The 13,271-nt window shown below is 53.7% G+C and overlaps 3 protein-coding genes across 3 annotated transcripts; 1 reads left to right on the top strand and 2 right to left on the bottom strand.

Annotated features, from left to right (window-relative positions):
* Positions 1 to 872: 872 nt before the first annotated feature.
* Positions 873 to 1,953, bottom strand: CABS01_01096 (uncharacterized protein; the record flags this gene model as incomplete). The annotated part of the gene is made up of 2 exons (XM_060534476.1): positions 873 to 1,462; positions 1,518 to 1,953. Coding segments are annotated over 2 exons (1,026 nt in total), but the record flags the coding sequence as incomplete, so codon positions are not given.
* Positions 1,954 to 2,716: 763 nt separating this feature from the next.
* Positions 2,717 to 5,910, bottom strand: CABS01_01095 (uncharacterized protein; the record flags this gene model as incomplete). The annotated part of the gene is made up of 5 exons (XM_060534475.1): positions 2,717 to 2,993; positions 3,048 to 3,315; positions 3,366 to 3,892; positions 3,981 to 5,507; positions 5,732 to 5,910. 5 exons carry the CDS (start codon positions 5,908 to 5,910, stop codon positions 2,717 to 2,719), a joined length of 2,778 nt encoding a protein of 925 aa, XP_060401553.1.
* A 990-nt stretch (positions 5,911 to 6,900) lies between these two features.
* On the top strand, positions 6,901 to 8,581 carry CABS01_01094 (eukaryotic and archaeal DNA primase; the record flags this gene model as incomplete). The annotated part of the gene is made up of 4 exons (XM_060534474.1): positions 6,901 to 7,090; positions 7,148 to 7,695; positions 7,746 to 8,353; positions 8,419 to 8,581. The coding sequence occupies 4 exons, from the start codon at positions 6,901 to 6,903 to the stop codon at positions 8,579 to 8,581; spliced, it is 1,509 nt and encodes a 502-aa protein (XP_060401552.1).
* Between the last annotated feature and the right edge of the window lie 4,690 nt (positions 8,582 to 13,271).

The raw sequence follows: 13,271 nt of genomic DNA, 5'->3' as shown, positions 1-13,271 counted from the left end.
GTAATTAGCCCGCAGTTTCCTAGTCTGTAGAGACTTCCTGAGCTCTCCCTGGATAGTCATCAACCTTATTGCATGACTCAATAGCCAGGCTGACTGTGCTGGCCCATGTTGGAGGGTCTGCACATTTGACGCGGCTGAAAGGCATCCTTGATTGTTCGATGTATATAGACTTTCGCGCAAAGGATGATCGTACTTGAGTCAATCTGAACACCAGGAAGTTCCCATGGCGGTTGACCAGAGTTGGTGTGGTGTTCATCGACAAGTTTATCAGCTTCGAGACGTGTTGGTATATACCTTCCAAGATAACCAAATGAAAAGCGGGCAGTGCACCGCCTTTTATTGCTGGCTACTATCCTTTTATTGCCGGATTTATTCAGTTGATTCAATGTTGCCTCTGATATCTAGTCCAGTCTCCCTCACGAGTACTGATAATTCATAAACGTCTCGCAGTACGCCAACATCTTGTTGCCCAAAATCTAACTTTGTAGCTTGCCTAATTATTATTCGTGTACGATATTTTTCTTGTAGGAACAGGCTGAATAACCATTTTCAGTTAATCGTATAGTCAGATATGCATCTGAGTACGTTGCTCGTCCCATTGTGCCGCTCTAGATTTGGAATCCGATCGAACTTCAGGTAGCGCAACACCCAAGCGAGTCGAGTTCTTTTAAGAAGGTACTTCGTCAGACTCACAGATAAGTCTTTGCATGCTGAATAAATCCGCCGCTTGAACGACAAACAAAGCTTCCACCGAGAAGAAATGCGAATTGCTTTGAGAACAGAAACCTCGACTCCTTACCAAAGCGAAAGACTTCTACCCAACCCATCAGAAACAAATAGCACCCGACCACCATAATTCGCCACCAAACGCTTCACCCCCTCTCCATCCCAACACCCACAGGCTCAGCAGGCATCTCGTGCCTCGGCTCGCACGCCTCCACCTCGAACCGCTCGCGGCTGTGCGCCGGCAACTCCAGCTTCCACGCGGCGGCCTCGTCTTTGGCCCGCAGCTGCCGCTCGGCGTAGACGAGGATGTCGCCCTCCGTGTGGACGGCCATGTCCCGCCTCCTCTTGACGTACCTGCGGACCAGCCCCGCGAGGAGGACGAGGAGCATGAGGGCGCCGAGCGTCGCGCCGACGGCGATGCCCGCGACTGCGGTGCTTGAGAGTTGGTCTTCGTCCGTGGGGGTGGTGGTTGGTGTTTGTGCCGGGGAGGAGTCTGGGGTTGACGTTGGGGTTGCTGATGCGAGGGCGAGGGCTGTTGTTGTGGCTGTTGCGGATGATGTTGAGGTTGATGTGCTGTCGGGCTCGGTGATGTTGAAGTAGTGAGATGTCGCGCTGCTGCCCGACTGTCCCGTCTTGAAGAGTTGAAGGAAGTAGACCTGGCTCAGGTCTGGATTCATTGTTGAAGGAAAGCCTGCGTAGCCTACGGTCCAGACGAGGCTCTTCACCGTGGAATTGGCTTTGCAATGGTGTCAGACGCAACTCTGAGAAAGTATGTTGTCGTAGGGACTTACATGCGAGCTTGGCATAGGGCCCCTTGACATTTCCCGTGGGCTGCTGCTGCCACAAAATCAGGTCGATATTCTTGAGATCCATCTCCCACTGCAAGTCAATGTTGTCGCCGAGGGTGTAGACTGGGTTATCCCGGAAGTCTCCTGCCGGACCCGGGCCCGGTGGGCGGCGGAAGCGGTTCTCTGAGCGCGCACATGCCGGGAATACGACACCGAAGAGGAGCACTGCGAGAATGTGCATCACGAATGCCGGTGATGGTTTCTTGGTGATGTTCTTGTCGTCTATATCTGAGTGGACGGGCAGATGGACATTGGGCAATCGAGGAGAGTGGAAGCCACTCTGCCATGGGACACATTGTGTTTTTGCTCGATTCCTTTTCTTCCATTGCAAACCCGTTGCCCTGTCCCCCACCTCGATGTCGACTGTGCGCGATGGAGGGGTGAGGTTCTCATTTTAAACGTCCTAGCGACGGATCTAGTCAGCGTTGACCTAAACAGTAGTGCCGTTTCGGAGAGTCGAAACGTTGAAGCCTGGACGCCACTGAATCCGCCAGCTATTTGTGCACTGCCAAGACGGGCCAGTTTCGTTAGTAATTCGGAGAGATGCTTCAGAAGACGGCATAGGTAAAAGTAGAGTTCTATGTGGCTTAATGTTGGTTTCGAGACGTGCTGGAGAGGCTTGTGGTGTTGTGATGCATCGATGGATTCAACAGGGTCAATCTCCGTGGGCTCAGCTATTTTGCGTCCAAAATTAAGCTGATTGGATAGCTACGATGGTGATCGACAGAATTAAATGACCCGATTGGCAAAAAAGCAAAAGATTACTCCTCGACGGGGAATTGAACCCCGGTCCCCTGCGAATCGTTGAATCTTCAATGACAAGCAGATATCCTCACCACTAGACTATCGGGGATTGGTGGATGTTGACATCCAGTGATAGTTGGTTGGAGGGGGAGCTGTCTAGCGGCTATATATACCCACTACAGAAGTTGCGCCCCCAACGGCGGGTCCCACTGTGCCCACGTCGATTTCCGGAAGATCTGCAATTTGCAAATAATTCCCAAAACTTATCCTTTGAAGAATTTGATTGACTAGGTATTCATCATCATGAGCGAGTAGCCCTCTGTTTTGGTGCGAATTGCACTATCCCAACATGAATACACCGGCGAAAAGCCCACCCATTCATTCTATGGGCGTCCCACTCAGTCGCCTCTCCGAAAGCGACATCTCTCCTTCTCATGCGTATCTCGATACCACTTCGTCGTTAAGACCCTGGTGCAACATTCGTTCCTGCACGGGTACCTCTGTCTCTTCTCGCGATTAAACGAGCACCCCTCGCGAAGGTGCTTGTTGCGGTTGCTCACACTTGAGAACGTCTTGGTGCATTGCGGTGTGAGACACTGGAGTCTATCGCCTCGGTTTCGGTGGTCGCGCGGCGTCGAGCGAGATGTCGTCGAACCTGCGGCGCTGCCGATGCTGCTGTTGAAGATATGAGCACGAGTCAACGTTGGGACCAGGTGGAAAGCGGCCTACCTTATGCTCGATGACGATACGTTCCGGCGGAGTTCAAGTGTGCTGAGCGACGAGAAGCTGCTCGACGGCGTGATACATGCGTCTGAGCCATGGGCTGGCGATTGTACTGTGAATGGTGGGGCAGAAAGCTGGCCAGTAGCTTGGCTGGAATGAACCGAGATGCCATGCATTCCAAGGTACTCTGCTAGTAGAGCACAGCAACGAAGATATCCCGGAGACGTAGTAGTGAAGGTCTCGGTGAAGGCATTTGCCGATCCAGAGTGCAAGCCTAAAGGAATGTTAGTATACGACTCTTAAGCAATGCGACGCTGCACTTACCCACGATCAGCGCAAGCACGATGGAGAAAGCCACCGAGAAGAGGAGCAGCATCGTGGTCGATGAGAGAACGTCTTCCCAGCCTCCATCAAATGATGACGAAGGAGCCGGCTGTCTGACAGTAGTTTCCTCAAAGCGTTCCATATGTAGAAAATCCGCCCACACCAGATCATCGCGTTGGGTCGATGAGCCGGCATAGGAGGCTTGCCCCGGTTGTGATCGGCCCGGTATCGTCTGGGCCTGAATACTACTGACTCCTACATGTGTTTCTTGGTCATCGAATGCCCTTTGTATAGCTGCAAGCCTAATTCCAGGCGATGAAATCCTTGACGGTATGGTCTCTTTGCGCTTCTCGAGTGAGATGAGGTTTTGAGCCAAGTCGTGGAAATGCGGCAGGTGTTCTGGGTCAAGTTGTGATGGTCTGTGACTTGACGGCGTGTATGCCCACATGCGGAATGCGAGCTCATCGAATAGGAGCTGCGATGATGCTGGTAGAATGGAGCGCCACCGGTCAAGGTCGTCAACAAACCTAAGTCAATGTTAGCTTTGGCATGCCTAGATGTAGGACCACGCATGAGGGTGCGCTCTTAGGCAGGGAATTGAGAGCAATGGCTTACTGTAGAGATAGGGAATCGTCACTTGAAAGCAACGTTAAATATGTGGCATTGGCCACCAGCAGTGCGTCGAAAACTTCCACGAGCGACGATGGCGGACTATCCTGCATCAGGCCACGGAACACACCAAGGCCACGATCCCAAACTGTATTAGAATGGACGTAGTCCCCAGCTAAGTCGCGAAGTTCTTCATGGTCCGAGCAGTCACAAGCCCCATGGAACTGAGAGCACAGTATCTCCATAGAAGAGACCAGGCTCTGCCCCAAGAGTCGCCGGCGGTGGCGAGAGCATCTCCGTCGGACTCGTTCTTTGGGGGCATCGGCCTCTCGATCGTGGCGGCGGCTACCTGGCACGCTGGTATGATTGGTATGATGGCTACTGGTCAGGCTTGGAATACCGTTCGGCTGAATTCCAGTACAGTTCAGGCCGGACGATACACGAGGCAATGCGGCGGTGGGAGTTGCCTCCATAATGCTCAAGCCTGCAAAACAGTCAAACGTGTCATCCGGAGCTGTCGACTGTGGAACGTCCATGAAGCCAAACGCCAGCATAATTTCCATAATCTGTGTATTCTCATCAGAGACCGCGATGGCGATTGCCTCTCGTAGCCCCTCGGGTAGGGGTGTTCGCAGCAGTATCGCGCGAACAATTTCGGCCTGCCCCCAGTAGACTGCCGCCGAAAAGGGTGTCAAGACTACAGGGTCTGTGCCGCCGCCCACCTCGTCGTCAGCGTAAACACCTAGAAAGGTGACCCCTTGCTGTAGAAGGTTCTCTGCTTGCGCAATGTGGCCAAGCCGTATGGCGACGTGAAGGGGGTCGTTGGTTATGTCTCGCAGGAACGGCCCGGGCTGGCTTGTGGATTTGTCTCTTGTTCGCGACGCCAGGTCTAAAACATAGCGATAGATGTCCAGTCGACCTCTGTCGAGCAATTCAAGGAGCAAGTCAGGATTTGTCTCCCACTCGACTTCACCAGTGCGGACAACAGGTTCGCATAGATCGTGTAAGGCAGTGAGATCACCAGCAAGGGCAAGCTCGGTAAACTTGGATGCTAAGGCTTCGAGGAACGCGTCATCCAGAACATCTGGGAGGAGACCTAGAGCGAAACAGGCGTCGAGGTCGTCCAAACCGGCATCTATGCTTCGTTGGTGCATGTCGTGAAGCTGACCGATAGATAGTATGCCACTCGATCGGTACACTTCAGTGCCGATTCCAGCGAATAGTGCTCTATCTAGGAGTAGGTCGCGGACGAGTAGACGAAGCTCGACTGTTGTAGGGTGCGATGGCGATACATTTTCCAGGTGGTGTAAGTAAGCCTTGAGAATTGCGTAGTTCTTCAACAGATCGGGTAGGTCGAAAGGAGAGGGCATAGCAATAGCGAGTGATTGTAGTAGTGTTAAGCTCTGGTATTCAATCTCTATGGTTTTGGAAAGGCGGCTCTTGGAGACGGTGAACGCTGGCTGAGATGTCGGAGAGGAGTAGAGAGGCAGATAGACCCCTGAGCCAGGCGAAACTGCTTGGAATACTTCCCCGCTGTCACGACGAAGTTATACCTAGAAGTCAGCCAGTCTGCTCCCGGGCATTCATGAAGTGCAACCCCAAGCGGGATGATAGCGACGCTGTGCCTGAGAACAGATCACAATTGTAGGATCAAATGTATACAAAATTGTTTTAGGAATTGAAAAGTAAGATTGAAAAACACTGCTACATATGGAACTTCATGATTCGAATCCTGATGAGACAAATGCATAGCGTACCTTTCAAACACTTCCGTGTAAGCGAAACACGGCGCATCATCGATAAAGTCATGGCTCATTGGCGGCCCATTCGATACGAAGCTACTATTAGGCCATGATAGAGCCGCTGGGTGAGATTTGAGATTCTCATCGATATCGGCCAGGCGGAGGTTCAGACCTAGAGATGACAGAGACGCCATCTTCACGGTCTAGGACAGCATTGGCGTCAGGCAGTGGAGGCAGAGGATCAGGAGTCGGGGATTGCGTAAAGGTCCTCGCGCCAAATCAATGGGTGAGAAATAACCTCATATGCCAGCTTTGAGATATGAGGAGTGTGGTGAGACGTAAGGGAAGCCCGCCATGAAGCTGGGCGGCTTGGTGTTGATGAAGGGATGCCTGGAAAGCGGCCCCGCGGATGAGGCTGACATGGTGCCCCGGAGGTGTGGTGGGTCCCCTGAATTTAGGAATCGGCGGCAGGTCACGCGCGGGGCGCCGTGGACGCTGTGACTGGGCACTAAACGTTGATTTGGAGTTGCCGGTGTGCGTCGGTATGCGCGTCGAGAAATGTGATGCCGTGCAGATACGCTGCTTCAGGGCATCGGTCGGCATTGATTCGCCGCAGCAGTTGACTTGTGTAGGCGACATTGTCTAGTGTGCTCTGCCTTGGCTGCCTCCATCGCGACATGTTGACGATTCCGACACCGACGTTAGGAATTGGTGCCCGCTACGATGTGTAGCACGCAAGGATGATGCATTCTAGGCAGACTTCTGCGCCATCATGCATATAAACCAGTTCACGGGACTTGTTTCTGAGGCAAGGAGGAAGCGAGATACCTAAGAAGAAGAGAATGGCATATTCGTAAGTACATCAAGACGACAGGAGACAAGGCACCTAGAGAACTTCATTCTCGAACTCGCCAACCGATACACTGGGATCCAGCGCTTACATAAGGCTCACGAGAAAAAGCTGACATAATCGAAACACTTTAGACGCCGGACCGTACAGACCCGCATGGCTGATTTCGGCTGCCTTTCATTGGCCAGCACCCGGTTAATTGAAATGCCCGACGACGCGACTCAACGCGTCTCCCCGGCGCCAGAACCCGTAGCAACATTTCCAACTTTCGTCTGCCCTCAACACCAAGCCCACGCAAGACTTTCCCATATCCACATGCTCACATAACGCCAACATGTTGCGACACGACTTCAACCGGATTGACCCCAAGAGGCGCAATGTCGTCGACCATCGCAAGAAGCAGTTTGCTTCCCCTGCCTACAAGGAACTCGAATATCCCCACAGACTCAACTTTTACACCGACGCGCCGACGGCCGACATTACTCTCGAACAATTCGAACAATGGGCCATTGACCGGCTAAGGGGTGCGTCTACCAGTCTTATCTCTGTCTCTCGCCGCCACTAACAACATTCTCAATCAGTCCTTGCCGAGTTGGAGGCCTGCGCGTTCCGCAACAAATCCCCCCAAGAAGTCGCGAACCACATGAAGCCGCTCCTCGACAAGTACCTCCCGCTCGAGTCCAACACCTCGCACTCGCCAAAGCTCTTCGCCCAGCGTCAAAAAGATCACTACAGTCACTTCATTCTCCGCTTAGCCTTTGCCCGAACTGAGGACCTCCGCCGTCGCTTTACTCGCGTGGAGACGATGCTTTTCCGCTTGCGATTCAACAGCGACGACATGAGCGAACGGGCGGCCTTTGTCGGTAGCCTGGATCTTGACTGGTGGGAAGCTGTTACGGATGATGAGAAGCGCGAGTACTCGTCCGAGCTGGCGGCCATGTCGCGCGGCTGGGGCAAGACGGCTTCGACAGAAGACGACACATGGTTCAAGGTTGACTGGGCCCGGGTCCCGGAATTGGTGGAGCAGCGCAAGGTGTTCTTGAAGGCAGGCAAGGCGTTTGTACCAGGGAGAGAACAGGCCAGCATGGTGAACGGAGAGTTCGTCTCGCGGTTGGAGAGACAACTAGAGGTAGGCTCACGACACGGCCACAGTGTCTGGTGAATACTGACGCTGAACAGCTTACCGCACGCGCTCTTCCCCGACTCGACGAAGACGACCGTCTGACCCCGATCCTCGACCACCTCTCCAAGAACTTCATCACACCAGACAGCTCATACAGCTCAAATACCGGCGCCCCGCTCGGCGCCGAGATCACCGCCCGTAACATTGACAACCTCTCACAACACTTCCCCGCCTGCATGTCGCACCTCCACCGCTCACTGCGCCGTGACGCTCACCTCAAGCACTTTGGCCGCCTGCAATACTCTCTTTTCCTCAAGGGCATCGGCCTGAACCTCGAAGAGTGCCTTGTCTTCTGGAGGCAGAGCTTCCGTAACATCACAGACGACACATTCAACAAGGAGTATCGTTACAACGTGCGTCACGTGTACGGCGACGTCGGCGGCGACTCGAACCGTCGCGGAGGTGGCTACAGCCCGTTCAGCTGTCAGAAGATCCTGACCGAGCACCCGCCGGGCTCGGGCGAGGCCCACGGCTGCCCCTACCGCCACTTCAACTTGGAGAACCTGACCACGCTGATGCAAGGCATGGGTGTGAGCGACCGAGCCACATTGCAGGGCGTCAAGGAGGATAAGGAGAACCAAAAGTTCCATATGGCGTGTAATCGGTACGTCTCAATGCTCCGTTTTGTTTTCTACCGTTTTTGGAGACCATTGACTAACATGCCTCCAGCGTTTTCGAGCACTTGCACAAGCAGGAACTTAAAAAGGCAAAGGACGAGGGCGTGTTCACGTCTGCACAACTCGAGACAATCGTCCATCCCAACGAGTACTTTAAGCGCAGCTACCTCCTCAAGAACCTCGACAAGGCGACAGATGTCAAGATGGAGGGGTGAGCGTAGCCTGATGCCTCACAGTAATAGTACGGATATGCCTTGTGACTCACGACAGAGTCTCCTACGGCCAGTGGTTCGAGAGTTTTCTCTCGAGGCAGAGACTTAGCTCGAGCAAGCGTACAGCTAAGCTTTTCTGCCACAAGGCTTGTGTTGATAAGCTCGCCGACGGAACATACCTGGGGGCGGGAAGCGGCTGCCTCACTAACGAAGCGTGTGGCTTGATGAAAGAGATGGGTTCCACGACGGTCTGGACCCTGTTGCCAGCGAAATGCTGCAGCAGAGAGTGTCGGAGTAGGAGGGCGTTGGATAACGATGGCAAATGTCTTTTCGCGAAACTACCTTGTGGCGATAAATCGGCGTTTATTCTACTTTAATTTTTTGATGAAGGATTGGGTAGGGTTCGCGAACGCGCGGGCGGGAGGGAAACTTGATGTCATGGTTTAGGTTCGTTTCTTGCGGAAAGTGTAGTTCGAGGACAGCAGAAAGGAAGAGCCATCCGAAGTATTCCTTGTCTCTGAGTGAAAGGCTTGACATCTCCCACGTGTCCCGCCGTGTCTCGTTTCAAAAAGGAGACGGTGAAGCAGATGGAGGGAGAAAGCCCAAAGCTGGCCAATGTTTCCGCCTTGATCGGAACCAGAGAGACCGACGAAGGAAGCTCTCCGTCGGGAACAACCCATCGGTCTCATTCCCGTTCTCCTTGTCAAGATCAAGCTCCCTTTCCTCCCTCCCGTCTCTTGCCTTTGTCTTTTGCTCTCGGCTCGCTCGGTGACTTGACGGAAGTTTGAGGTTTGAACGATCACGATCGGACTAATACTAGACTCGCGGACCATACCGTGGTGGATTTACTGGGGTTGAGAAGGGCGGAAAATGACTAAAAAACGGGACCGTTTGTGTTTGGTTTCTGCCTTTCAACTCTTTTCCGGGGGGGGACTGACAAACAAAGAAAGGTTATGGACCTTGGGGTTGGATTGTGTCAGAGAGAGACATACAGAGACTACCTAGGTCTAGATTCAGGTCGACTCTGCGGAAGTTCCCCTTCTACACTACCTAAAGCATCACTCGACCAACATGCAGTGCTCTTTAGTAGGGAGCCAGGGAGAAGAAACAAGCCTTTTGCTGCGAGCTGCGAGTTTAATTGGAATAGCCTTCATGAAGCTGGGTAAGGGTAAGTCTTCAGAGAAGGGGCGTGCGAGCGTGCATGCGGGCAGACGGTCTTGTCTGTTCCTGTCCGTCCGTCTGGCTGGAAGTGGTTATCTAATGGAAGCCCCGGATGCCACGGCACTCTCGGGCATCACGAGATGCGGACTTGCTCGAGAATCCGCGGCGTCTGGTGACAGTTTTATGGTTTCTTTAGCATGTTGCCATGCAAGATCATCGCAGATCCCGAAGCAGCTGGCGCGGAGCCGGGTGCTTTTCGGTCGTGCACGCGGGAGCGCTTGCAGGTCGAATCAACCCGATGTGAACATCTCTTCTCAATTCTCTTGCTCGCTTGTCATTTGCTCGGGAGGCTTCAGGGATGTGTTTGCGATGACTCTCTATTATCCCCGATGGCTGTTTACTGGCACGAAACGTGTGATCACCCGCTTGGACTATGGTTGCCCTCTGCCTCGGATCTCCGTCTGGTCTCTCCGTATGGTATCGTGAGGCCTCCCCTGCAAGTGGGCAGAATTTGGTGGACGAGACCAGACTCACAGAGTCCGGGCTGGAGCTGGGGCGATAGGGCTACCCACGGCTTTTGCGGGAGGTGACATTCTGTCTGGAGACCATTTGATGATAATTAGACATGACTCTCAATGACATTCCGCTGCAAGTTTGGTCCTGGACTCCTGGTGCGACCACAGAATCCAACGCAGTAACGCAGCATTAAAACAGAGTTTCTGCTTTGCATGTGGACCGGTCCAGAACGCTTCCCCCGACCTCTGGCCCCTGGTCTGGCCGTAGAGCGGTCTAGACCACCTCTCTTTCTGTCCCCTCGAGGCCTCAATCCTCGTCAAACACCCTGGGCTGGCGAACCGTTACACAGGAGCAGGAGCTTGTCTGGACTGGGGGGATGAGCTTGGTTGCTGGCTTCCTGCCAGGGCTGTAAACTCGCTCCTCCAGGGTCCGGAACGCGAAAGATGCGCTCGGAAACCGGTTGCTGCTGTGTATTTCGCATGTCGAGCCAAGGGGCCCTGGGCATGGAATGAAAAGCCGGGTTTTGACGGCGAGGGAGTGAGCATGCAGGGCACGATCCTCGCTCCGACTGTAGAGATGTTCATCCGTCCCATCTGAAGGCTGAAGCCGAAGAGATTCCAGACTCCTCATGTTCGCGATGCCGAGGGAGGGGTCTCGAATCCAAGGTCGGGCTCATCTTTTTTCTTTCTCTCTCACTTTATCGATTCTCCACCATAACCTCGGCGTGGAGATCGAGCTGAAGCGTGCATTGGCAAACCTCAGTTGAGGCCAGCCAGCTAAGGCAGACGAAGAAAAAGGAAACAGCCCGAACGCGGCTCTGCTCTCCTGATGCTCTGTGCCAACGACGATAGTTCTTTGCGGGGGTGAGTGCTGTGTGTGTGTCTGCGTTCGACCGAGATCTAGACCTGGTGGTGTATCTCTAGAAGCTATTCACAAATGTCGGGGGGCAAAACGGACGGACATGTGTTGCTTGACGGTTTTCCACTATTTCGTATGCAATAACCGATAACACGCCTATTCCCCATCATGGATGGCATCGTGGGGTGCAGACCAAGAAACATCGTGGCCTTGGTTTTTCGTCCTTTCCCCCTCCCCCCTCCCCCTCCCCCTACGGAGATTTCGTACCAATCTTTTTCGGATTCCGTTTTCTTGAGGACCCTACCTTGCCTTGGATGGGGACTAGGGCGTGTGCATTTCCACGAAATCGCCGCGCCGCAACACAAAAAAAAAGGGCTGGACTGCACCAGAACGAAATCAGAACCAGGCACTAGCACAGAAAAACCAGGGAAAACGGAGACCCCTCCTCGAATTGGGGGAACGGTTCACTCATGCACAATGAGGTCAGTCGTTCCCTCTCAGAGTCTCACACCCCCAGCGGCCAGACCCGTCTCGACCTCTCACTCACCTCACCCACCCGCCTCCCGGACATGGGGATATGGTCCTCAAAGAGGGGCCGTAACGTACACCCTTCCGTTCGGTTTGGTCTAGGCCCCTTTTTCTTTCCTCTCACGGAACCAAAGACGTGTGCATCTTCAACTTCCGAGGTTGACGGTTGATCAGAACGCTAGGGAGGCTGTACACTATGCAATGGCAAGCTGCGTACTTTAGCCTCGGACAATGAGATGAGTGCATCTGCTCACCACAACCCGGATTTCTTCCCCAGATGGGTTGGCTTCCCACGTACCACACCGCATATGATGACCCCGGAAAGAGAAGAATCAAGGATCTAAGAAAAGTATCAGGGTCCCCTCCCTTCTAGACTTCTAACCCAACAGACAGTCTACAGACAAGACCCCTTGTTTCTCCGGGCGACGATGTAGGGGAAGATGGGGGGAGCGTGCTGCGTGACGGTAATCTGTACCATCTCGAGATAGTCGACCATCCTGTTCTGAGCAGAAGTACGCGGTGAGAAAATGCACACACCCCGTCCTCTTCACCCGCTCTACGAAGTCTGTATACCAGCAGTTATCCTGCGTCGTAAGACCCTTTGGACCCCGTCGACCCTTCAACAAACCCCTAAGCCCCTAAATGCTGCGAGAAGTGCACCACCCTGCCCTGCCCTACCCTAGTGCATCGCGGCCTGGACTAAACAGGCGCATAGCACAAAATGTCTTGGAATAGCAACGCCCAGTGATGTCGGCTACGCGTCTGTGTGATTTGCCTATGACGCCAGACCGGGACACCGGGTGACGAAATCCCGCGTTTGTTTGGTGTGTTAGTGTCTCTCAAGTTTATTCGGTGGCCCCCCCCCCCCTGGTCACTCTCGGATTAAAAAACGTCAGCGTGCCGGTTGGTTGGTTTGACACTTCGGAATGGTGGGGGGAGGACTGAACAAGACAGGGATATGGATTCGAGGTTGGGTGTCAGGTGTGTATAGCGGTGTAAGAGCAGAAACAGCGTTGAGAAGTTGGGAATAGTTGCATTTCGCTGGGTGAAAAGATCATCGCGCAACATTGGGGGGCACTGAGGTTGTCTCACTCCATCGCCCATCACCTCTTCCATGGCGATTTTCATCGCGGGGTTATGCCCAAGAATGACCAAAGCATCACGACCCATTCTCAGCCTTGGGCTCGTCTTGAGCAACGTCCACGGCACATACTTGCTTGGTAAGAGATGTAGTGAAAGATCGACTCTAGAAAACCGACCTCTGGCCTCTGACAAATCCGTTGCCGTGGACCCGACCGAGTGGGTTGACTTGTCCTCGGGCACAAGGCTTGCGCGGCGGCGCCTCCCTAGACACGCACGACACGCACTTAGTGCCCAGCCCGCGCGGCCAAGTTCATGGAAATCGTAACACTCAAGAGAGACATCCAACACCGAAACTTGAAGCTATTCGCTTCGCGAGGTCACCATCTCTAGCTAACCCGTCTCACCCGTCTCACCCGTACCGGTTCAACCAGCATGTCGGGTCGCGCAGGCATTGCTTCGCAGATACCAGATACCAACTATGCGCAATTCCCAACTAAACCCCTCGGCCGTCGTCATTTGGTGGCCCACTGACGCTGTTAGCTGCGAA

This window comes from Colletotrichum abscissum, assembly GCF_030869225.1.
Source record: "Colletotrichum abscissum strain IMI 504890 chromosome Unknown Scaffold_2.1, whole genome shotgun sequence".
Classification (NCBI taxonomy): Eukaryota; Fungi; Ascomycota; class Sordariomycetes; order Glomerellales; family Glomerellaceae; genus Colletotrichum; species Colletotrichum abscissum.
This window is presented reverse-complemented; position numbering and strand designations above follow the sequence as displayed.